This window comes from Anser brachyrhynchus (genome assembly GCF_964034855.1).
Source record: "Anser brachyrhynchus genome assembly, chromosome: 1".
In the NCBI taxonomy this organism is placed as follows: Eukaryota; Metazoa; Chordata; class Aves; order Anseriformes; family Anatidae; genus Anser; species Anser brachyrhynchus.
This window is the reverse complement of record NC_137694.1, coordinates 57,200,597-57,227,161: the sequence shown is the minus strand read 5'-3', so window position 1 is coordinate 57,227,161 and position 26,565 is coordinate 57,200,597. Positions and strand designations below refer to the sequence as shown.

The window sequence follows — 26,565 nt, the reverse complement described above, 5'->3', positions numbered from 1 at the left end:
ATGCCCATTTTGTCCTGGTCCCCCGCCTGCAGCGTGCTCAATTCTTTGGTGGCACTGGCAAATATACAGTCTGATCAGACGTATCCATGCACACTCCAAAGGAGTCTCCAGAGATCTGAGCCTCCTCAAAGTCAAACAAAGCACTGCTGAAGATGTGTAAATTATAGTGGGATTTTTCAGCCCTATAATTTGCATAAATTTTCACCAGCCTGGCAAAAGACACATTCCTGGCCCCAAAGTCACTCTTGCTAAATGTCAGCTCCTTCTCTGAGGTAAGCAGTATATCCATGAAGAAGTCATCAGAGCTTGCAGTGTGGGCAATCCCCCCCAAGCTTTTTCCCATGCTTCCCTTAAAAAAAAAAAAAAATCAAATCAGAGAGAAGAAAAAAGGAGGCATAGAAGCATGGCAAAAAGAAACATAGTTCACAGTTCCCCCATCTAGCAGCACTGTAAGCAGCTGAAAGCAATCTAATCGGAAGTTTCAGGCAACTAAAAGGATGTTCTACCAGCTCAGCATTTAATAATAATAACAGTAACAGTTTTTATAATAGAAACTACACAGCTGGGGAAGTCAGGATTTCCCGTCAGAACTGCCATAAACCATCTGTTATTACTAGAGAAAGACTATGTCATGACAAAATAGTACTTTTAAATCTCAGTCCTACTGATGATGCAGTATTCTGAAATCCTGCAGGAGCAAAGGGTACTCACAGCATCAGTCTGATTCTTGCTACCGACTTGGAAGCTCCCTTTGCAATCCACTTTTAGATATTCAGAAATCGCTAAATTTGAGAATAGAATTTATGCTACGTGGCAAATCAATTTCCTGCCCTTCTGGTGGATACTACCAGGTGGAATGCATAGCCATTTGCTAATACTAAAAATCTCTGGTTTTGTACAGAAAAAATAAATTAGTAAAAAGACATTTAGGAAGTAAATATACACCTAAGCAAGTATTTTCCCAGGAAAACCAGATCTTTTTACATTGCTTCTTTGTGTTGATGAATGGGAAAAGAAAAAAAATGATGGAAATCTGGGGAGAATTTTTCTTTCTTTTTTTTTTTTTTTTCTTTTTCTGAAAAGTCTTCTCTAAGGGGAATCTGCTCTCTTCTTCCAAAATTGAGTGAAGCCAGTGATAAAGCTCCCACTGATCTTGCTCTGGGCTTTGGATCAGGACACAGCCTTCACTAATAGGGGACACCCCATTCAACCTTCAGATTTAATGCTTTGGCAGAAGCACCTGGTGAGAAGCTGTCTGCAGGAAACGAGTTTTATGAGAATGCTAAAAGGTTGAGTGTGTGCCCCTGTGTGCTAAAATCAGACTTAAAGTATCTATCTCATAGTGCAACTACAGACCTGTAGACAGAAGATCCTGTTTAAGTATTTCAGATGCTGCAGTAGGTCCTTTAGAATGAAATGCTGTACAAAACAATTAAAAGACAATAGAAAACATTTAAATTGGAGGGTTTCCCTAAAATCTTCTATCAAAATCTTGTATCAAAATAAAAAAGGAATGAGAACGGGAAATAGCATGGAACAGTAGGATGGAGCGACTGAGGACTGGCTTCAAAGGCTGCTTGAGTCAATGATGGTGTTTACAGGAGGATTTGGTTCATATTCTGAATTTCACGTTTGTATTTCCCATCCAGACTCTGCACAAAAGGCAAAGGGGTGATTGTAATACCACTTTGCAGAGAAGAGCCAGCTCTGTGTAATCTCATTTTAGTACATCCTGAATGAAGGGGACTTACAGTACTGCTCTGTGGCAAGGAGCATGTGCCAGGCCCCCATCTACAGTCTGTCCCTGTAACAGTGTCTTTCAGCTTCAGTATTTCAATGGAAGGATGAAACATGTATGTACACATAGACATACACATAACCACTTTTACATTAACAGAAAAATTACCTCAGCACCTCCAAATTTTTCAGTCTGCATTTCTTTGCCTCCAGTATTTGATTTTGAAAGCCCTATCTGTTCTGTTCATTCCTATTTGTAACTTTTTGGAACCTATTAACAGTGCAGTTTGGTACAGCTGAAGATCAGCAACTGCCTAGATCAGCACTATGCGGTATAGGATCCCCAGACTGCCTTTATTTAGACCTCTTGAAATTCAGTCTGTGGTATTATACTTCCTTAGCAAACATTAAAAAAAAGAAAATAAAAGAAAATATTAATCCATCTGCATATATACAGACATATGTAAGCATACACACATGCACATACATACACAGAGAAAGAGTGACAGATTAATGTAACATCTGATTATGTTTTAAACTAATGCCCCTTTATATCTCTCTGGCACTGTAAAGAGTCCTTAAAAAAAGAAAACGTGTAATTTACATTCATTTTAAGGACATCTCAATACTGATGAGAAGCATAAAGGGCCTTAGAGCAACAGAACCAGCCCAATGGTACCCATTGCCACACTTCTTTTTACATTTCACAGATATTTGCATTACAAATGAAATTCCTTAATTACAGGTTGCATTCCAAATAAAGCATCATTACAAATATTAAACTGCAGAGTTGCAATGGCTGGCATATTGGAAAAAGACCTTAAGGGTAAATTCTGCCACAGACAGATTATGAGTGACAGCCCCATAACAAGCCACTGCTTCTTCCACAACAGGGCTCGGAGGATTTAGTGCTTAGTAATTTTCTCTGATTATAAAACAAGTGGAGCTATTCCAGCATTTTGTCCACTGGTCTACAGCGCAGAGAAGAGTAGTCAGCTGAAGGAGGATCTTTTACATATATACAATGCCTAGCACAATAAAACCCAATTGTGTTTTGGGGCTGCTAGTCTCAATTCAGAGAAGAACAGAAAAATAACAGCTATAGCATAAATCAAATAGCAATTCCTACCTTATACATACTTGACCTTGCAAAAATTGTAGCCTTTTATGTACTATATATGCTTAGGAATCCTAATGGAAATGTATGGGTGCCTTGGCTGACTAAAGGTCCATCTAGCCCAGCATCCCATCTCCAGCTGTGAGATGGCAGCCTAGAGAGTAGTACAAAAGCAGTGCAAGTGTACGACGATGTTTCCTCAGAACGGTTTCCTAGTCCTGAACTTGGGTTTAAGAACTTCCTGCACCAAAGCACAACAGCTCCTGACTGATTTTCTTTCCACGAAGAGGCACTTTTTGAACATGTATGTATTTTTAGCAACATTACGTCCTGTTCAAAGCTTTGTTACATCTTGGGTGAAATGTCTTCCTTTGTTTTGAACCTGCTACTTGCTATTTTCTCTTCATGCCCCCTAGTTCTTGTTCTGGGAGGGATGACAAACAGTGGCTCCCTGCTCACCTTACAAGATGCTCTGCTTCTGAAGATTATCCTGCAACAGATCATTGGAATGTACTGTATTTTAATAGGACACCTGTGACACTGCGTGTGCTACAGCAGAGAGAGCGACAGAGAGAGAAAGAGAGAAAGAGAGGTTTTCTTAATAATCCTATTCTTAAGGCCTCATAACATCAAAGCTGAAACTAGCTTTTTGTATTCTACAATAAAAAGGACATAGTCAATTTTCCAGCAGAGCTTACATGAAGGGTAACTAATTAATAACAATGTCTTCTCCTAAGTAAGCTATCTTAAGCTATCCAAAGTTAAGATTTTTTCTATATCAAGTTGTTTTGATAGAAGGCTGTTAACTTTTTGGTTTCTGTTGGCAAGTTAAGACTCATGTATTTTTGTATGTCTAGCTCTTTCTTTTCCAGTATCTTTTTTTTTTTTTAATTTATAAATGAAAGAATGCATTACGTTTCCTTTTCAGACACAAGCCATACCATACACCATATTGCGTTCTACTTGTCTTGAATAAGAAACAGGCTTGAAGAGTTAGTCATTTCCAGTGTCTGTCAACCAGATACAAGTTCAGTAAAATGAGCCATTTTAACTTTCACAACTGCCATTTTCAGCAGCAAGAACTTGCATTCAGTGTGCACAGCTCCCCAACAACTTGTCATCTGGAATAAATCTGTTTATTAAGGACTTACAGAGCTCTGGAAAATATAGCAACAAGTCTGTGGCTGCATTCCTGCTCTTCAAACCCACACAACTGCAAATTCAGAATAATTTTAAAGTGCATTCTTAAAGCATGATAAAGAAGATGTGTTTTGTTTTGTCTTTTTTTTCTTTCAACATCTCTCTTCCCTCTTCTCTTCCTATCCCCTACTCCATCTATCGTACTGATGTCTCTGACCATCTGCCTCTTAGTGCTCTTTTATCACATTCAGTTCACTTGATTCTCTAAAAGCCCCTCACTCTTGCAGAGGATTTTTTTTCTCCATGTGCTTTTGCTCTTGGTGTGCACTCTCTCTCTTTCTTTTGTCTCTGCTCCAGTCTCCTCGAGTTAATGTTTAACGACATTTTTTCATCGTTTCCCCACCTCTTTCAGAAGACAGTGGTAAGGTTGAATGAGTATCTGGGAAGCCATGCCTTGGGCTAGAATATATCTATCCAATATCTGAGTGCTGAAGTCAGAAAATTGGGGATGGCATCTCCTGTGGTCATTTCATCCACAGACTAAATGGAAACACTACAAGCCTCAATGATGTTATTGATTATCTTTTAACTGCTAATGTGTATATGATACTGGCATTGCTTTATTGATTTTTATATAGAGAATTTTGTATATTTTAGATAATTATGTATTTTTTTTTCTTGAAGATAACATAAAAGGTTACAGCTTCCTTTGTATTTCCTTTCAGACTATGTAGCCAAAATTGATACTTGGTCTAGAAATCTCCAGAGACCACATTATACACAAGGAATTTGTACACATCTGTGAGTAAGTGTTTCAATTAACAGTTTTTTACATTGGAACTATATGTACTAAGGCACACACACATAAGAACATCTGTATGTAAACATCCTTGATTTCAACCATTTTCAAAGGATTTACTTCATCTGAAAGGTTCTGATTGCAAATTTTATGCAGATACACATAACTGCTGCTGTGCTTTGTTAGAGGCAGGGCAGAAAAAAACTGCAGTCTCACAGCCCGTGCGTACTATGAAGTATTAACTCATTCTACAGTTTGCATTATGGCAAAAACTCATAGATTTAATCCAGCAGTCTTGATATTTTCATTTTCTCTTCATTATTTGTGCATTAGTATCTACTAGCCAAAGTCAACATCATCTTACGCTGAATAAACAGACAGCAAGAAACAATCATTTCCCCGGAAAGTTTTAGGTCTAAGGGCGAGATTTGCAGAATTGCCTAATGGAATTAAGAGCCCGAATCCTCATTTTCAATTTGCGATCTTACCTTTGTTGGGGATTTTTAAAAAGCAAGGCAGCCAAAAAAAACACAAACCAAAAACGAAAGAGGGGAAAGGCAGGATTAGTACGTCAGTTTTACAGGCAAGGATCTGAGGCACAAAGAGATTAAACGATTTGCACAGCATCACTCTTGGAATCTGAGCACTGACCTCAATTCTCCTGAGTCCCTACCCGCACCGCCAATTCTCCAAGTTTTCACGTAGCCTGTGCCTTGTATGAAACACCCTTTAAAATCTTCAAGCCCTAAACATACCACTTACGTTTTCACTGTTAATGTCTGCCTCACTGGGGCAGCCAAAGAGTTCCCGTCTCAGCAAGTTCCCATCATATTCTAGGAATGTCAGGTAGAGGTTGCGAAAAAACTCCACGTGCTTGTTTTTCACTCTCAGCTTCTTTGGTGAGTTCCAGTGAATCACCTCAGAGGGAAAAAAGAGAAAACACGTCCTGCTGTTAGAACACAGATTTGCTTTATCCCCCATTTTTGTGTGTGTTTAGTTTACTGCCCTCTTAAAACCAAAAAAACCAACCCCAGAACTACACCGACTTCCTTCTGTCTTTTTATCTGGACAGCTTCATCATGTCTTTCACAAGTGACTGCATACTGTACAGATGATGCTCTTTCAAACCTGTCCATAGCATAACTTGTACATATGAGTTGGGGTGCTGCTCAAGTTTGTGATGCAGCACCTCCTAAATGCTGCCACTGGTCTAATGACAGACCCTACAGTTATAGGCTCTTTTGAAGAGGGTGGCATTATGAGGGATTCAGGGATGTTAACATTAAGCATTAATCTCAGATTTCCATATGACTGATTGATTCACTGTTTCAGGCCAGGCAGACTCTTCTCTTGCTAGACACTACGGAGAAAAAGCCTCAAATGAATTCCTGTATCTATGTACACCCTTCAAAAAGGACTGAATTTAATCTGACCTCCCTTTTCTCCACTGCTTCATTTAAACAAGACTGATCTCAGTTGCATTATACAACATAGTGGTGCAGCACAATGCTTCACCCCTTGAATTCCTATTTCTAGCAGGTATTTAGCCTCTACTAATGGGAGATGACTCTCACACTGGCCTAGATTTAACTCTAATGCTGACATAAAGGGCCTGATTCTCATTTACATCCAGGCGACTTTGCACTGCTCCCTGGCAGTGTGAACGAGAATGGGGCCCTAAGGAAAAACTATCAAGGAGCCAAAAGTGGCTTGCAGGAATGATTTCATTTTATAGAGGCTATATTTTAGGCATAAGAAAAACAAAACAAAACAACCAACAACCAAGTGCTTTGTATTCAGTTTTATTCCTGTGACTTCTAAAGAAATTAAAAAAAAAAAAAAGTCTCCCTTGGGAACATTTCCAAGTGAGGAGTTCTGGAGGTTCTCTGAATGCATTAAGTGAATTGCGTGAAGGCACCGAGTCACTCACACACAGAGCCACGGAGCTGCAATGCCAGCTGCCGAGCTGGTGGGGTGGTAAGCTTTGCTCTGCACATTGCATCTGTGGCAGGGAGCGGACAGAAGCAGCCCTGAGCAGATGAGCCCAGTCCCCTCGGTGTCAGCAGCACAGCTCCGCAGGAACAGGGAGCCCTCTTAAATCACCCTCTCTGCTTCTGAATGAGTAAGCCACAGGAGGAAAGAACAGGACATCGCCTGAACTTTTCCAGTACTAACTTCAGCAAACAAGACAGCCTCTCCACTGAGTATACTCCCCCCCACCCCCACCCCCCAAAAGAAAAAAGAAAAAAAAAGGGAAGGGAAGGGAAGGGAAGGGAAGGGAAGGGAAGGGAAGGGAAGAAAGGAAAAAGTAAAGAAAGGAAAAAGGGAAAGGGAAAAGGGAAAGGGAAAGGGAAAGAAAAGAAGATAAAAGTAAAAAGGGAAGAGAAAAGAGAAGAGAAGAGAAGAGAAGAGAAGAGAAGAGAAGAGAAGAGAAGAGAAGAGAAGAGAAGAGAAGAGAAGAGAAGAGAAGAGAAGAGAAGAGAAGAGAAGAGAAGAGAAGAGAAGAGAAGAGAAGAGAAGAGAAGAGAAGAGAAGAGAAGAGAAGAGAAGAGAAGAGAAGAGAAGAGAAGAGAAGAGAAGAGAAGAGAAACTTACTAGGATGCCAAAAAGCCATAAATACAAGTTACAGAAAAGCAAGTATAGAGAAGTAAGATCATTTCAGAAATAGGCAAATAACTTTTTCCAATTACAGGAACATCTTAAATCAAGTTCATGATGCATCTACACATTATAAATTTTGGAAATCATTTGTACAAAAATATTTGCTATATTTTTCCCACATAATGCTACATTCTTTGCTGCTTTTACATTTGTTCACATATTCAAAAGTGTACCTTAGCTGTGAAATATGTTGCTGCAATATTTGCAGAAAATACAAAACAACACGGAAACAAAAGAGGCATTAGCCAAAATTGCTAGGACACGGCATATACTCAAGGTGACAGATCTTCTCCATTGAAAAGTGCATCTCCAAGACTTATGTTCTTTGAAAAGAACTTGACGTATTTACCCATTTAATTTAAATGCAGCAAAGGCATAGAATCATATAATCATTAAGGTTAGAAAAGACCTTAATGACCATCTGGTCCAACCATCCCCCTACCATCAATGTCACCCACTAAACCAAGTCCCTAAGCACCAGGTCCAAAATGTATGCAAAAAGATCTCAGTGACTGAATCCTACCTCAGGGAAACAAGCTAGCATAATAGGAGAACAGGACTGAAGGTACTTAGAGGGCTGCTACACAGTTTTACAGGGTGCTAGCAAGCACTTTTTCAAGCAGGCATAGAAGGGAAATTGTCAGTCTGCTGGTAACTTGTGCTTCTTTAAGAGCGGATCAAAGAACACTGAAAACATGGGAAATGGAACAAAAGTGCTTTTTTTTTTTTTAACACTGCAAAAATGCAGTGTATTTTCCCTATTGCACCTATGATTCATGAGTGTTCTTTTGGGTGTCTTCATGAGCATCCTGTGCCCCCGTTGAGCCCTCTGACCCCTCACACTAGGGACTGCGATCACAGAAGAGGCTGACGATGATAAACTCAACAACTGTTACAGGACAGGCTCCCCAGCATTGCAGGCATTTCCCATCAGTGCACACACACTGTCACATCGCAGCCAAGTAGCGATGTTGATGCCTCTACCAAATTGTGTGGGGGACGATGTCAAAGACAGACAACTGCAGTTGTCAGCTCAGAGCCTGTTCACTGCTCTGCTTCCAAATCTGTTGCGTGTACAAAGTCTGGGAAGTGTCAGGGGCCTAGCTGGTGGTTCAGATCTGATCAGATTTGAAAAGTGTCAGGATGCTGTATGTGTACAGATGTCAAGGGAGCCTGAAGTGAACTGAAGAAAGCTGAATGCAGCTGATGACTGCCCAGAAAAGCTGATTTTTTAATCAAGGAAGACAGTACACGTCAGTGCAGCTAGAGAACATAACGGAACTATGCAACCATCTGGATGACCTGAGGTAGGGAAACCAAAAAACAGGTTTAGTGAAAGAGCAGGCTGCTATTCAAATGTAACGTTATTTCAGAAATATTATGTCATACATGAAAGCACAAAAAAAGAATATTAGGTTTCAAAAGGCAACAAGATTCTTAACCATTGATATATAATACCACATCCAAAGACTACGTTTTATATTTTTTATTTTATTTTATTTCTGTTAGACCACAAATTCACCTTGAGTTCTGACTGTAGCTGTCAGATTTGGTTTCCTGCCACACCACAAGTTGTACAGGCCAAAACATCCTTGGATGGGCTGTCACAGGCCTCAGTGACATGATGAAGACAGCAGCCTGCATAGGTAAAGCTAAGGCCATTACATTAGAAACTTTACTGTGGGCAACAATAAATTGATTGGGAAAAAAGAAAAATCAGTTGGAAAGAGACTACAGGGAAACCAGAAGAAAAAAAATCGAACTCAGAATCCGCTTTTTGCAGACTGAGCTACATTAAAAAGAGAAAGAGCATCTAGGAACTAAAAATCTCATTACTACAATATCCCCTTTCTAAGACTGAATAGCACTGTAATACTGCATTTATTTCTGCTTCTATTTTCCTTCTTAGTTTCTTAGCTATTCCAAAGCTCTGTCGGCTTACAGAGGAAATTGCACCTGGAACATATGGAATACCAGTGACATTATCTGGGTGGACACTTCGAGAACAGTGCTAGCCTCCCGGCTGTCCCATGGATCCTTCCCATTCCTGATCAAGGCCTCCCGAGAACTAAGAAAAATGCACTCTTTAATCCTAATTCAGCTATTTAAGTACCGAAAGATCAGAACGTAAAATTCCACGTCTATTTAACACTTGGTTAGTCATCATTAAGCAACTTGGCACTATCTACATTTCTGTTCGTACCATTCTACTTAATCAGCAACCCTCACCTCTCACTGATTACACTCAGCCAGCCTCCCGGAATACTTCCATATATTTGTGACCTAGTGAAACACACCGTATTGAATTGGTAGTTCCCATTTATTCACCAGATTCTGACTCACAGCACTCAAGTGATGACACAGTTGGTGTTTCATAGACTGACAATGGGTTCTGAGCTGGAAGGTAACAGGACGTTATATGCAGGCAGGGAGTAGAAGGGGGCTCTAAGGTCAGTTACCTGCATAGAAATATACTGAAAACAGAAGTCCCAGCAAACCTCTTTAGTTTCCAGCCACATTGTCCTCTTTGGAGACATTAAGTATTTCAAATACAATGTTCAAACCACTAAACTACCTAACACAACATTATTTCTATAAGTGCTCTTATCCATTTTTCCCTCAAAGCATCTGCTCTCTCCAAACAAAATATTTGGCCAAATGTTTCCTTAACCACAATCCCTTCCATTTTTTACCCAAAGATAGATCTTGATAATCTGCTTCAGCCCTTAGGAAATCAGAGAATATAGGATATTCTTTTCTGTCCTTTCCTGTGGTTCTCTACCTATCTTCCAGGCTGAAGGGGCAAAATTAAGAATAAATTAAGCCTAAATTTAAGCCTGAAGAGGTTTATTTTTTCAAAGTGCTGAACAAATATTAATTAAGCCCACAAGCACATTGCTATTTTAGGTAAATAAGTAAAAGTGATATTCTGTAGATGGGTAGCTTTCTTGCTTAAAAACTAGGTTCCTTATTTAGGCAACCAGACATTTCTCATTGAATTCAACACCACTAAAATGTTCAGCAACTCTGCGTAGAACAGCCCCTTATATGCCACTGTAATACCATCTCAATAGGTATTTTTTCAGGCACATGTCATTGAAAAGTTTAAACGTGTGCAAAGTCACACTGCAAACAAGCACTACCTGTGTAATTGATGTCTGGATTAGAGATGTCTGGAAACCTTATTCTTAAATTGTCTTTTTCTCAGAAATGAATAGTTTATTAAAAAACAAACCAAAACCTCAACAACATAATTTTCTCAGAAAGGGTCAAATGCTTCACAAAAATGTCATCAGGGATGTTTCAGAGCTCCAGAGTGATATTTTTAAAGTATAGTAGTAGGATTCAGTAGTAGGATTCAGCCAGCAGCCCAGAGATACAGGCACTGCTTTCAGAGGTGGGATTCAAATCCCTGTTCTGCCTTATTTGGTTTCCATGGTCCCAGGGATTACTTTACCGCTCCCAGGTTACTGCCTATACTGGCTGACAATCTTTGTCCCTATCTAGTATCTGTATATCTAGTTCACAAAGTTCTCAGTCTGCCCTCAAAAGGGTTTGCAGCTCTCCCTCCAGCTCCTGTACCAATGCTTAACAAGAGGCCTCCTGCCTGAAGCAACACCCTTAAAACACCTCTACAATATCATCGCGCTCCCTTTTTGGCACAGCAGAATCACCTTACTGACTGCGGTGTTCATTCATGGGAGCGATATGTTTACCCCTCTTGGACCTTTGCTCCTCTCAATGTAGCTCTTCCTTGGTTGGCATTAAAAGATGCAAGGCAGCAGAATGCCAGAGCTGCTGCAGATCAGTGCTGAGGTGCTTGGACAGCATGGGGTGGCTCAGGGACTGGAACAGAGAGAGGTGCAGTAGGTCACGTTTGAGGCAGACCTGAAATGATGTACTTGGGTTATAAACAAGAATCTGTATAAAGTTTTGTTGGCAATCCTACAAAGTTGCTCTAGTGTGGAAGACATTCCCAGTGAAGGCAGAGTGGATCACATAAAACAATTTCAGAAAGGGGAATTTAAGAGGTCAATTATATATCTACCTGCTAATTTGCTATCAGCTGTGTTCAAAGCCAGCTTCAAAAACAATCACAACAGGACATAAACCACTTACCTATTGGGGGGTGGTGGTGTAAATTCTAATAATTTGATATATTTTCATTGAAAAAATCCAGCATCCAATTTTTTGTGACTGTGAATTACCCCATTCTGTGTGTGTAAATAGCATCTGTACCCTTGACAGCCAGACTTCTCTTGATGACTGACTCATAAAATGAGGTCATGATTCATTGTCAGAGGCATCACAATTCATTACCTTCATAGAATTTTTCTTGCCATTTGGTTTGTGCCAAATCACATTAATTGAGATTTCCTTACAGACAGAACAAACTATTAACCAAAAAGGAAAGCAAACACAGGAGCCAACCCAGAAAAAGTAATACATAAATGAATCTCAGTTGCAGATAGATCACTGCTATGCCACTAGTGCACATGCTCGTCCACTGGCATTGTGGGCGCTGTGGACTACGTGAATGAGCTGAGATAAATAAGATAGGAGAGACAGTGGATGCCTACAAACAATGTACTTCCATATCTTTTTGCCAGTCTTCAACAGCAATTCTAGAGTGTTTCTCAAAGGTGTAACAAATGCCATGCAAAAAGAAACACCTCTGGTCTTTAGAGGCTGCAGTTGGCTTACTCGGCAACAAGAATTAAAGGGCATCTGCTTCCTCTTAACCCGCTCTTGTTTTCTGTTTAAATTATTCATTTCTAGTCATTCTTGACTGATTCAAAGCATCTTTTAAAAAGGTGCCCTTGGGGTGAGGAAAGGAAAATTTTTGTATATGTAATTTTTTTATTGAAGTTGTAGTTCCATATGTCACAGATAGCAGAGCAAAACCAACAAACATCAGCCTAGCTGTGTACAGTATGTCCTTTAGCACTATACAGTATGACAAAGGAGGTAAGTAAAGCTTTAGAAAAGAGAAAAAATATTGAAGTGGTCTTATTTTGATGTTGGGTTAGATGGATTTAAAATTAGTCCCCACTAACAATGCAAGACTTGATTAGCTATATTTCTGTTCTTCTTATGCTTCCTCTGAAAGATCCCCATATGTAAGTCTTCCCAGATTTGTGTATGCTGCCTAGCTGCTGCAAGAGTTCAGCAGTAGTCAAACATCTGACCTTCTCTAACACAATTAAAAGAAAATCAATAAAATTGATACAGATGCAGCTTAATGAGGAGTATAAGGAGAGAAAAAAATGATTAGAATCCTCTTCAGGTACTATGAAACATTCAAGTGCTCCACAGGCCTCCAAAAAGCATGCTAGCCGGACTCTGCTTGCATGGATGTGAACAAAGCAGAAGAAAAGTGTGTGTGTGTACAGATATATATATATATATATATATCTGTACACACACACTTGAACAGGAGCCAGACCTGGGGGTCTAAGTTTATTTAACACAATGCTGTGTGTAGAAGACAAATCCTCAAATCCCATGGACTTTGAGACCAGATCGAATTAAATCAGTGCCTTTTTAGTCTGACATGTGGCATACGGTCTGATCTGACTGAGGAACACTTGACTTGGTCAGTTTCGCCTTGGAATTTAAATCTCTCCCTGCATTTCCTTCATTCCTATCCTATCCTTCTTAATCCTCCAGTACAAACTTCACAATCTGTCTTTCTCTCCCTCTTCCCCTGGAGGTTTCTCCTACCTTGTTTTTTATTCCAGTCTTACCATGAAATACAGGATGTGCCAAATATGTTGTGTCATATCATTTATATTAAATGCCATGGAAACCGACTATGGTGATTTTAAGAGCATATTTTCTAATTTGGTCTAATGACATTTGTTGCTTATTTGAGAAGACCACATACCAAACCAGCCCAGTTTTTTTTTGGAACTAGAAATATGCTAATTCTCATAATGCAAATTCAACTTGAAAGTTCTTCATACAACAAAAAAATGTATAACCGAACTGAACAGTACTGACTGAGGACCACTTCATTAACTGCTGAGTATGGGCAGAGCTTCACTGAAATCAGGGGGGCTTACGTGCACTAAATAAGGCTCTGCCTCTCTTTCAAAGCAAAGAATTTCAGCTCCAATTCAGCACAGTACTTAGGGAATATGCCTAATTTTAGCAGCGTAAGTCCAGTTCAGATGAAGAAATCGCTTGTGTGTCTGCACCTCTTTCTGAGTTAAGTAACTCAGGCCAGTGGAAGATATTTTGCATCTTAGACTTCATTGCCTATGCTGTAATGGAACTGCTGAAGTGATACAATATACAGTAAATAAACAACCAAGCCTAACTTATAGTTATAAACAATTATCTTAATAATGAAGAAAGAATTGAATTTACTTTTAAGACACTTGTATTAAATGCTAACATACAGGTCTTACATAGGAGCTAGATGTCCCACAGCTGATGGGAGTTAGTCAGTACGATCACTGGAGTCCAAAGAATGATTTGACTGATCAGTCATCAGGTGGGTACTCTGAGGTGAGCTGAACCACTCTCTAAAAACACTGATGGGTAGCACAATTCAATTGACTCAATTCAGATCAGTATCTTTTGCTGATGCAAATATATGTGTCTTAACCTGGCGCTGAATCCGACCCTGACTGTCTCAGCTGATTATATGATTTAATGTAAGACCCTAATTCACGGAATACTGTGGTATCTCCCAGATATTTTTCTAAATTTCATCTTTCAGAAAACATTTTCCCTGCTACCACATCTCTCTTTTGTTTCAGGCTATTGCTGTCAGACACTTGGCAGTTGCTTCCATACAAGATTCTGAACATGAGCACAGAACTAGAATTTCAACCAGCACCTTGTGACAAGGCAAAAGACCATCACGCTTTAAGTCCCTATGTGGATGCTGACCTACAAACATCTGTCCTAAAACATTTATTGATCAATATACTGATCAGTATACTGACCTAATTTAAAAAGTTGTCTTCTGTGGACCATGCTTTAATAGTTGGTTGCAAATATTTTATCTATGAAAGTCAAGCAATACTGGCCATTTTTGCAGGTCAGTTACCCCATATGGTATATCTTCTGTCTTTTGGAAAGTCCACGTTTTAGAATCAGTATGTCCAGGGAGACTGCTTTTCTGTGTTCATCTAGTATCTGAAGTTCATACTGAACACTTCTGCCATTACTCCACAAATTGTTAAAATGGAAAATTTGGTTAGATATAAGGAAGTATTGTACACCATAAGGATGCTGAAACTCTGAAACGGGGGGCCAGGGAGGTTGTGGATCTCAGTCTTTGGAGATATTTGAAACTCAACTGCACAAGGCCCTGAGCAACCTCATCTAAATTGGTCCTGATTTGAGAGGGGGTTGGATAGTGTCCAGAGGTCCCTTGCAAATTATTCTATGGTTCCATGATTTTTTTAAAGACCTAATTTTCTAGAACTCTCTCAAAACAAAAATGAAGTATATGAACTTTAAGTGAATTTTGAAATGAATCGCCAGAAGTTATTTAATATTTACTACACTCTGATTGTTGAATAGTCTGCCCTAATGGCATCTACTGATGTTTAGCCAGCCCGTCTTATTCTGCATCTAGTAGAAGCTTAATCAGCTTCAATTCTGAATTCTATGCTTGCTACATTTGAGTCTTACCTTTCAAAATGACCACAGCACACTTGATGTTAATTCACCCATATCGGTTCAAATCCATCCTTCTTTTATATTCTACTTGACAATAGTGAAAAATGTGCTATTAAATTGATACTATAGCTTCATTTTATTAAATTAATAGGTTTCTACTCAGCACGTCCTGCAAAAATGAATGGTGGTGTGCCTGGGTGAAGTGCATGCATTTACATTTTGGCTAATGTATTTCTAGCTAGGGTCCACCTAACCCTCTTTATGAAATTCACTCCATTAAACAATGTTGACTAAAGAATTTCAAACTTGCCCAGTACAAAAGAAGATTTTGAATTCTTTGGCTAAGAAGAGTTAAGAATTGGAACAGCTGTAGGAACTATGGCTCAGAAGTAATGCGTGACAGCATAGACAAGTCATGGAACACAAGAAGGGGATGCATTTGTCTAACACCTTGTCAAACCCTAAAGCAGCATTCACCTTTCACTTTTCTAGCAGTCAAAATGCACAAAGCTGAAGTCACATTTACTGCCATTGCTTGGGTGTCCTTATAAGCTCTATCTGCTTGTTTCCCCTTCTATCTAAGGGGCTTCATCATTCTGTCAGAGTGGTGCCCTGCATTCTCTGTGCTGAAGGATACTACCCATAAAACATACCTTCAGGTCCGACACATCTCTGTAGCACTGCTCAGAACGAGTGTGATCAGACAGCTGAACATTCCAGAAACATGGAAGCTGGTAGACAAGGAAGGGATTTTGCTTGATGACTGCATTGAAGATATCCTAGCAGACAGAAAGAGAGAAACAGTTGGGTATGTTGTTTCTACAGTGGGGTGATGTCAGCCCCTCTGAACTGACTGTCCTTCTCCCCCTCAAGGCAGAAATGCAAACAGTTATGCAAGCTGAACTCTGTAAACTCTGCTTCACAATTCTGTTTCCAGGAAAGCTTATCAATCTAAGGAGCGATGGGTAGATCTGAACTAGAGGAACAGGCTCTCTCACGACACAAAGAGCTAATGGTCTCCAGCAAAGTTTTCAAATACAAGTACCTTGTACAGCAGCTGGGAGACATAGTTTCTCTTCTAGTCACCAGGGAGAGTAATATGCCGAAAATGTCAAAATGTCTGCTGTTAGTAAGTAGTGCATCACTTCTCAATAAAGGGCATGAAATGGAAGTAACAGGAATCATTTTCATGAACTTCAGTAGCTTTGGATCAGCCTGCAAGGATACTCTACATATGTGTACATCTCTATGTGTACAGTAAGCACCATGCCTACTTAGTGGCGACTGATCATGAGCCAGATGTAGCTCAGGAGCAGTAGAAATATCTAAATATGATGCTGCATTGAGTTAATACACTCAAGCTGTTGAGCACGACTTATTGGTTCAGGTCCAGTAAGTACTACATTAATAGGGCTTCTGGATTTAAAATGGAGAGTTGGCAGGAATCACAGAGAGTAATTAAGCATTTCTGTGCATAGGCACACTACTTCTTTTCTCAGCCTCAGTTTCTCATCTGTGGCTGGGAGACAGCAGCACTTTTGTCTTCACGGGGGTGTTGTGGCCAGGCATACATTAAAGACTCATGGAACTTATCTGCCAGAAACAGTAAAGAAACATCTAGAGACTTTTATAACCACAATCTGCTTAGACAAAACAGTAGGAAAAGATATAGTATGTCTGGACTTCAAATGTCTGGAGGGTTTTATATTAAAGAAAGAGGAAAAGAAAGTTAAAGCTTGAAAATGCCAGTTGTCCATCTTATGAATCATTGGTGCATAGGAGGTAAAAATGTCAGTGTAGTAAGAGAAACCTTATGAGTAGATCTCTATTCCTCTCTTCCACACTTTCCCTGGCACAACGATTCAACAAATGGTGACTGCAGGCACAACATTTTTCTCTCCTTTTCCCATACCTCATCCCCTTTCCCCTTCTTACTATCAACAATCCAAGGAGTAGCAGTTATGCTATCACCCTGCAGTATCCTACTCACCTGGTCAGCCAGTGAAGTGGACAGCATGCTCATTAACTCCCGCTCGGCTGTGAGTCTCCACATCTGCTCCCATTTCATCTTCCGTAACTTATCGAGAAGCAGCAAGATAACCCCTGAAGGAAAACACAGTGCAGAGAACAAGAGAGGACGTGATACCATCTTCCAGTCAAGGTCCTTCCCATTTATGTGCTGACTCATGGCAGTCGAAGCAAGGACATAAGCAGGGATCTACAGACTACAGGCCTTACTCTATGCTAACGTAGGACTAAAAACCCTTTGGGTTTCACTACACCACTAAGAAAAAAGTTTTCATGAATCCTTGAGGCTACAGAGAAGAAATGGTATACAGGCAAATGCTAGGTCATGCAGACTCTTGCAAGATGGGTAAAGTAGCCAAAGTGAAATGAAACTGGAAGGAAGAGGACTGAGAGAAGGATGTCGTATTTCTAGCAGTCTTAATTGCTAAAACCTGATTACATTATGACATAATTAGCATCGGGATTGTTCCTCACAAAATGAACCTGTATAGGTGATTCATATGATGGAAATTAACTTCATGCTGGCTTTATCATTCCAAAAAGAATTAGACAACATCACACAAGTAAGAAAGAAGGAATCTCCTATCAGTCAGAAGTGATCCTCCTCACTCCTTATTCCGAGAAGCTACAGGTTTGAAGAGGGTATTCTGTTGGGTCACTGTCTTCCAGGGAAAAGGTAGAGACAATTCTGATCTATCCAGTATGAGCTCATTTCTGCCACCTTCACACTGACCAGAGACCTGCTAAATTTACACGGACCAGAGATCTGCTTCTTGCAAAATCCCACTGTGTAAATGAATTTCTGCCTGGCCTGAAACCAAGGTTATGGTGAGACAAGCAGAATTTTGTGACTCATAGACAACTTTTTACTCAATGCGTGTGGGGTGAAACCTGACCCTTAATACTTTTTGCATAGGATGCAATACATACTGCGAAGGATGAAGCCACAGCCCTTACTCCCCCTAGTAAGTTGTTAGCCACCTGCCATCTGATTGGAATCTCTGAAACTTTTCTGAATAGCAGATTATCATGGTAAACAGTGCCTGTTAAATGTTAGTCTTTGAGAGTGCTTGTCATTAAGGCAGCAAGCGTTCACAGAGCAGGATCCTCAGATTGGAAAGTTACACCTGAAGGGGGAAAATGGATAGCTCAACATGCATTCGAGCTAGCTCAGCTGGCTTTTGTTTGGACAGAATCCCTTGTGTGGAAGAAGGGAAAATAGCAGAAGCAATGAAGCTGGACTGAAGCATTGGCAAAACCTTTCCTGCAAGGTCATAAAAATTTTTACTTGAAAAATTAATTCAGAAAGACTTAGATAAAAGCACTGTCATGGGGAATGAACACGAGCTGAAGGACCACAAAGAAAGAGTAATGATAAACAGCAGCCTAGCAGGTTGACAGCAAGCACCTAGTAGGAGCGATTATAGGTTTCTGCTGTTCCCCATCTTCGTTAGTGGAAAGGAGAGTGAACGGAATAGTAATGACATCTGCAAGTGATGTGAAACCAGTGGTCTTCCAAAAGATCATGACAACTGTAGAGAAACGTGGACAGCTAAACAGAAGAATGTGAAATGCCAAAAAGCAGGCACTGGGAAAAGCTGCCCAAGGAAATCTAAGATGATAAAACTAAAAGTGATGAGAATGAGAAAGGAAACGTAGCCTGAATATTTAGGAAAAAATCTCCTAAATCCTTTGTGGTGGCATAACCAAAAAATGGCAGATAAAATGCATTACTTCATGAGTTTTTAAAAATTAGATTACCCAGAGATTAGTAAATACACATGGAATGATCCAGCACTGGTTGGGATGGAACAAAGGAGGTTCCAGGTCATTTCTATCTTCAGTTTCTACGACATGGCAAATTCCTTTCTAGTAAAGCTCATCACTGTCATGAATAAATAGAAAACCTCTTCTGGCAGTGAATTTCGTGGCCTATTTTAGTTGTTTCCTATTCAGTCCATCTGGTTAGCAAGGATGCTGGAACCTGTGCTGGTGGGATCCCCTTTCATCTTCAGTCAACCTTTCTGCTTCCAGCTGTTGGATTGGAAAGGGACACATCATCACAACATGCTGTAATGCATTTCTGCCAATGTGTTTGTCTCCTCTCCAGTATAACTGAAGCCTGTTTGGAATGCGTAGTATGCATGCGTTAGCTTCTAAGAAGGCTACTGTGCATTGTCTGAAATTCTAGACCAATGTGAAGCAGATTCCTTGCATTGCAGCAATAAAATAAGTGGGATAAGCTCCGCTCTGGCAGTGGATTTTTTTCCAGTTGGCAAGAACTGTCAGCTTTATTTCAACAGTGAAGTATAGCAAAGGAAACTCTTTATTAAGGAAAATAAAGAATAACTGTAAGATTCAGTTAACTCTAATGTAATAGTTTTTGTATTTTATGGACAATAAAACATTTTTTGTTAAGATTTTTTTTCTTAACTTCCTTAAACCTCTAATCTGAAGAGCAAACAGGGAAATGTTTTAGTATGTGCAGTATACTCCTTTTTTTTTTTTTGTCTTCCACTCTTATTCTAGCAGCAGATTATGGTGTTGCAGCTAAAGAGATTATGCTGTCCTGAGGGGCTATCACAGTAGCAGCTGAGAGACTAAGAGGCAGATGGGGTGGAAAAACTGGAATACATGTAATAGGGGATGTATTAAATTATGATGCAGTTGTGGCTATTGAAAATATTCACAAGCTTTAAATGCTCCATTGCCAAGACTGATTTGGATGTGATTTCTATTTTAATTCACCTAACAGTTTGGCTTTAATACCTTTGTACAGTCTCTGTTCAGGGCTTCTCACACTGTGGAATTCTAATTTATTGCTGCTGTAAAAATAACTACAGGAGGATATTTATAGCAATTTTAAATATTTACTTATTAGTATTAGTGAGAATAAGAGATTTCTACTAAGAGGAAATTTAATACTATTCACCCAATTAGTGAGTGTTATTTAATGCAAAAGCAAAGAAAAAGCATGTGTGTTGGAAACTTTTAAATTGTTCATGCAAAGGAAAAAGTACCTTTTCTTCAGAAGGGAGAATTGTGGTTTTACTTCTATATTGTTCTGTTACCAAAAGCAAACATAGCAAATGAACTAACTCCAATCTGTGCAATTAGTGTGCGAGCAGTGTCTGAAACATGGAAAGGGAAATATTTGCCTCAGGAGCCCCTGCCTTGAGAGTCAAATTGACTCAAATCTCAGACTAAATTCAAGTTGACATGCAGCTGAACGTACGGGTAAAAGGGACTTACTCTGGACTGCTAGGCTGGGGGAGGAAGAGACTGGAGACAAAAAAAATCAAAGGAATATTTTATGAACATCTGGCCCCAAGCAGTGGGACATCTCACATTTGATGAGTGCAGCATTTTACTGCCCTAACCTACCTGAGGAAAGCAAAGGGAAAGCTTGGCAAGAAATAAACAGAAAGAGAAAAGTGGCAATCCAAATGTCTCACAACTATTAAACAAACTGTGATTGGCCATAATTGGCCATAGAACACCCCATTTTCCTTATTGTGAGGAGACTGTTCAGGCATACACAGAGATGCAAATATCTTGAAGAGCTCTTGGAAAAAAAAAAAAAAAAAAGCTTTATCACTAAACATGTGGAATACATCCACAGTCCAATTTTCACTTGAATGGCATTTTCTCCCCTAGCTTGATGAGACTTTGTTTGAACTACCAAAATTTGACAGCTTCTGAATTGCTAGAACAAACAAACAAAAAAGGAGTTTCTCCAAAAAGGTAATTTCAGGACACACACAAACATACATACCCCAGAAAAAAAAAAGGGGGGGGGGAGGGGAATTTGATGAATAGATTGGACACAACAGGGAAAAAAACCTGCATGAATATCTTTGGACTGTACATTTCAGTTTGGAAATACTGATTTTTTTTTGTTTGTAACATTTTAAAAAATAACTTATTCTAAAACAATATTTTTCTCTTGAAAAGTGATACGAATTAAAAATCGTGTTGAAAATGGTTTCATGAAATGAAAAGGAAAATGAAGGGTTTATTTTGGGTCTAACCAAAGCTTTGGTGTCAATTTTTTGTCCTTTTCCATTTTTTTTAATTCAATCAGAATCAGAGTTTTTGCCTTTCTAACGCTTCGACTGTGCAATGGTTTCAGTAGGTGTTTCACGCCATCTCAGCAAAAGTCTTTTTTTTTTTTGTTAATCTGCTCCAGAACAAAATATTTCATTTTGCTTTTCCAAATAGTAAATTGAAAGTTTTCAGCAACATCAGCAATTTCCCTGGGAGTGCTATCAAGCAGCCTCACCTCTCGCTTCAGGAACACAGACTATGGCTGTTTCTGAAATTCACAGAGGAATTTATAGTAGAGTAGGAAGTAATAAACGACATTTTAACATAGAACAGAATCACTTACAGAAGTTACAGTGAAACTGAACAAGCTTTCAAACTCAATCAATTTATGAGAATGACCATTTTAAGGTGGCTGAAAAAATCCTCAGTGCTGAGGGGAAGGGGGAAGAGTGTAGCTACTCTTAGAAATCATTATCTGTAAGCACTGCCTTGCCCGTTTCTTTCAGGTGGAACAGGATGCTTTAGTGAGCTACTTATGCAATTCCACATTATGTGAGCAGCATCGCAGAGTCTGTCATTGTAAGAGTTTTAAAATTCTTCTTGCAACTGAGACTAAACAGTGAACCATCTAGATAGCAAGCAGACACCACTACAAAACCTGAAAAGACAGGCAGGACATGGTTTAAAATATATTATAAAGCAACAGTGAGTTTTAAAATAATTACTGGGATTTTACAACACCTAACCAGCATACCAAAGGCCATACATCAAGCCACTGAGTCTTAGATGCTGTAAGAAATAACGTTAGCTAGGGCTGACATTATGGAAATTTACTACAACACATAACTGATCCAGAGATTTAAGGCAGTACAAACAACAGCAAGCTGCCATGCATTATGTAACATATTTGGCACCGCAAAGCTCAGCTTTACGTGCTGTGGAAGGGGTTTGTAGCTGTGCTAACCCAGGAGAAGTGCCATGATAGCACCAACTGCTTAGTAATCCTGCAAGTATTTATTCTTTTTTTTTTTAATTCCTGAAATCAGTGGAAGTGGTCACACCGCATAACGCTAGGAATGTAACTATGTCTTTACTGGATCGGGGCCCAAATTACCGGTTTTGCTAAGGGTGGAATTTGCAATCAGCTGGGTCACAGCTCCTCACCACTCTACTTTTCAGCCACAGTATCAAGCATAAACAGAAAAACACAAGTATGTGTCTGTTAGGGATTACAAAATGAAATTCAAGCTGCAATTCCACAAAACCACAGACTTCTGCCAAAAGAGACATCGCAACCGTAATGGTACACATTTCTAAATCTCCTTTTTAAGTCTTTGTTTGGATGAAAATCACTGCATGGAAGTAAGTGTGCAAGATGGAAAAAATGATATATTTTACTTGATTTCTATACCATCTATATATATTTCTATACCATCTATACTGCTCATAATTTGAGTAGCCATAACGAAACCACAGCTTACGTCTGTAGCTTTTAACACAATGGCCAAAGGACTGTCATTCTAACACAATTTTGTGGTATCCTGATACATTTTTTTAATATGCACTTACATATAGCAGCCTTATTCTCCGAAAAAGCCTTTCACAACATAGAACATCTAATAAAAACTTGCAGTGATGCACAATGTGTTAATTGAGAATAAATGCTGACTCCACACTTGAACTTTTCCCTCAGAAAACAGAACAGAGCTGAGAAGCTGTTTTGAAATGGAAAGTGGGCATCCCTCTGGGCTTGGTGACAGAATGCAGTAGCCCTTGTTTTCTCAGCACAAATATTGAAAGTGAAGCTGTGATAGAGTGCATTTGGAAATTTAGTGCACTCACTCTGTTGGAAGCCTGATTCCTCTTGATGCATTATAAACATTTTGTTTACACTTCCTGATGACCATTTAGTGAAATGGAATACCTCTCTTTTTTTGTTTGTTTTGCATTGTTCTCTTCTTCCAAAGTATGCTGCTTCTCCTTAGGCAGAGGGAAGATATGGGATATACTGGAGCATGATTCTGTCCTCATATAGAGCTACTGACTGTAGCTCTGAACTTCCTGGTTCTCTAAATGTTTTCCTATTGTTGAGGTGCCATTCTTACTGAGTAATTTGATAAAGATACACATGCTTTGTAAACTTATCTTCTCTTCAGTGACTTCTATTTCCGGGGGAATTTCTGCAACTTTCTTAAAGTTTCAAAGACTTCTACAGGAAAAAAACAAACAAACAAACAAACCAAAAAAAAAAACCAAAAAAACCCCTCAGGATTCTAAAAGGTCTATACAAGAGGAGACATGAGCCATAAGACTTTTAAGATGTCTACAAGACAGGAAATGTCTTTCCTTCCTATCTTCTAGAGCCCTATGAAGAGAAGTAACGATGCTACAGGTCTCTCATAGGTCATGAAAAACTGTCTCCAGTCCTGGAGGAATTGGCCTTCTCTTGCATAAATCCAATGTAGTGCAAAGTCATAAAACTTCCATGTCTAAATTGCTGATCATCTTGTCCTAAATTCTATACTGGAAAACAACAAGCCTGTCAAAAGGACAAATATTAGCAAAATCAAAAAGGGAAGTAAGAGTTCTTCCCAGCTGCTCTGCCTGATTTGGGCTTCACAGAAGACAGTAACAGCAGTAACCTTTCGTGGTTCCCTGTGTTTTCTGAACCCCATGTGAAGAGTAGTAGGAAATGACAACCATCTATGATGAAGCTCCTTACATGGTCTTGGAAAAGCTCCTCAGTTTTCCTATAGCCTTTGCGCTCCACAGCCCTTGTGAGCGTGCTGAGATTACATTATAAAGGCAGTGGAAAGCAAAAATGCCAGCGACTTCTCAGTTGGTAAGCAAGAGAGATGGCTTCCAAGAGAAAAGAAAAAGAAAAACAAAACAAAAATCATTAAATTCAAATCTGAAAGATGATTGGGAAAGTTTTTGTTCAGAAAAAGTCCATAAGCTGTAAATCTCAATTAACACATTGTAACTTCAGACGAGCAAAGGGAAAGAGGGAGGCTTCAGCTTCTCCATGCTGTAGCAGAAGGGCAATGATCAATCTGAATGGAGCAGAGGAGAGCTGTCTTAAGAATGTAAGCACCTCATGTCATTGCCACACAGAAGAAGCACCAAATAGCTACTCGGTGTGTACCCCTGTACTTGTCTGGGGTCATAATGGAGGTGACAAAAGTTGACTCTAAGAGAAGGATGGTCAGGTACCTACCTAATGATAAAGCACTTTGAATTGTGAGACTTAAAAAAAAAAAAATTACATGGGGAAAATGTACATTTTTTAAACCAAGTTTTAAAGAACCTTCTCTCTCTCCAATACTAAAAATACAGTAAGTTCTTACACTGCAAACCACCCATGCTTTCATTTACCTGGGTGTTTAGGTGACTTTAATCAAGAGGAAAGAAGTCCTGGTTAAGTACGCATTTAAGTGATAAAGTCAGAAAGGATAATTCTTAGCTGTTGCAAAATAGAGGCCACAGGATTTTTCAAAATCAATTTGTGCTTTAACCAGAGCATAACTTCTAGAAAAACGCTGTCTTGATTTAAAATTTCCAACAATGGATAATCTATCACAAACTTTGCTAACTTATTCCAATGCATAGTTATCCTAATGAAAGACATATCCCCGATTTCTGATTTGTACAGGTCTTCAAACTTGCAGCAATTTGATCTTGCTGAACCTTTGCTAAATTGGCAAGCCCTCTATTAACTCGTCACTTTCTCCTACAGATACTTACAAGCTATGATCTAGCTATCCCTTGACCCTCTCTGAGAAAAGCTCCTGGAACGATTTTTCTCAACTTTATAGAAAGTTTTTCAGTATTTTCTTTGAAGTTTGTTAGTTTACAAGTACCCGTCTTTGACCTGTGGAGATCAGACATGGACAGGTGGCTAAATCTACCTTTTAAAATACATTCACTCCAAGAAGAGGTCCCTAGTTCCCAGGTCAAAGACTATGGAGTGTTTGAACAAACACCTGTTCAGGGTCTTGCTCTTTCTTCAGCAGGCTGGCCACATTCATCCTGCATAGTCTTGTCTTTGAGGACCTAGTACTCCTTCAGTTTTTAGACATAACAGTTATTTTGTGTTTGCATTTCTCAGTGTCCCACATAACGTGAGAACTGCGTTACAGTCCTCTAGATTGGAGAGTTTTTAGCATTGAACTGAGGGTCTATGTTGTGTGCATTGGAGAGTGTCATCAGGGCATGTGGGAGTATCAGAGCGCAAAGTCTCCTGAAGCAGCGTTGAAGGGCTGGAAGGAAGAGACAAACACAGTATAGTCCCATCCATACTACCTTCCAAAAATATTCCCTGGAGTGAACTATCACCAAATTACACTCAATAGTTTTTTTTTCCTGAAGGAAGCCAGGTTCCTGCCTAAGAGAGACAGGATGCCAACTAATTTCTGTGCCCTGTAGATGATCAGGGAGCCAAGATTTAAGAGTGAACTAGGGAGCTAAATTATCTGGCAGTGCAGACATCCAGTGTGCAAAAATGGAGCAAAAAGCCTACGCCCAAAACAACAACAAAAAAAATCAACTGTACTCATACTTCAAATGTTCTTGTTTATACTTCTGATGATCCCACAAAGTACTTTGTACACAAAGACAACTGTATTAAACCTGGAACTAATGTTCAGCTGATTACCCATCTTGGACTGATTCTCGTGTATTTCTCCATTGTATGTCTCCGTTTTTTATGAGTAACTACACTTTGTGTGAGCTGTCCTGAAGAGGAATCACAGGATAGTACAGACCACACAGGGTTACTACGTAGGAGGTCCGGTTGTTGCATTTGTTCTCCCACGTGCATGCACGTTTGGAAGGGATCACACAGAAAGCTTATTTCCATGCATAAAAACTGAAGTTTGCTAGGATTTGCTGAGCATTTGGCCTGATGAAAGCAAGAACATCTTCCAAAACTAATCTATCTTGGACTGTGCACCACAGAATCATTCACCTTTAAAAGAAAAATAATCTATTTCTTTATCCTTAACTCCTGTAAATCAGCTTAAGTCTACTTAACTCAGGAGTCAGGCATTTATATCAGATATAAACCTTATCCATGATGCTTATCCATGTTTTTTTTTTTCTTCCTCGGTATGCAGCAAAAAGTGAAAGTTTACAAGGAACATTGCTTTAATTTTGTTTGTTTGTTTTGATCTTCCCAAAAGCATCGTATTTAACCTGGGCTGAGGCGTCAAAAATTTTAGCAAGTTTCCACTTTGGATATGACAAGAGGAAAAATGCACCCTGCACAGGTGATAATTGTCTTGGCTGGCTTCTAATATTAATGCTAGTACACAAGCCTAATTGTAGGGATGGACACAATGACTAAGAACCACATTTTCTTGGTCAGGTGCTCTGAGCAACAGAGGAAGAAACGTGGCTC

At 39.4% G+C, this 26,565-nt stretch overlaps 1 protein-coding gene across 1 annotated transcript in view; it reads right to left on the bottom strand.

Annotated features, from left to right (window-relative positions):
• LARGE1 (LARGE xylosyl- and glucuronyltransferase 1) overlaps positions 1-26,565 on the bottom strand; it is a 283,588-nt gene that overhangs the window by 30,186 nt on the left and 226,837 nt on the right. The window contains exons 9-11 of the mRNA XM_080590550.1: positions 17,083-17,195; positions 15,746-15,871; positions 5,556-5,711 (exon numbers count right to left, since the gene is read on the bottom strand). Coding sequence (XP_080446676.1) covers positions 5,556-5,711; positions 15,746-15,871; positions 17,083-17,195 — 395 coding nt within the window. The remainder of the gene's footprint in view (positions 1-5,555; positions 5,712-15,745; positions 15,872-17,082; positions 17,196-26,565) is intronic.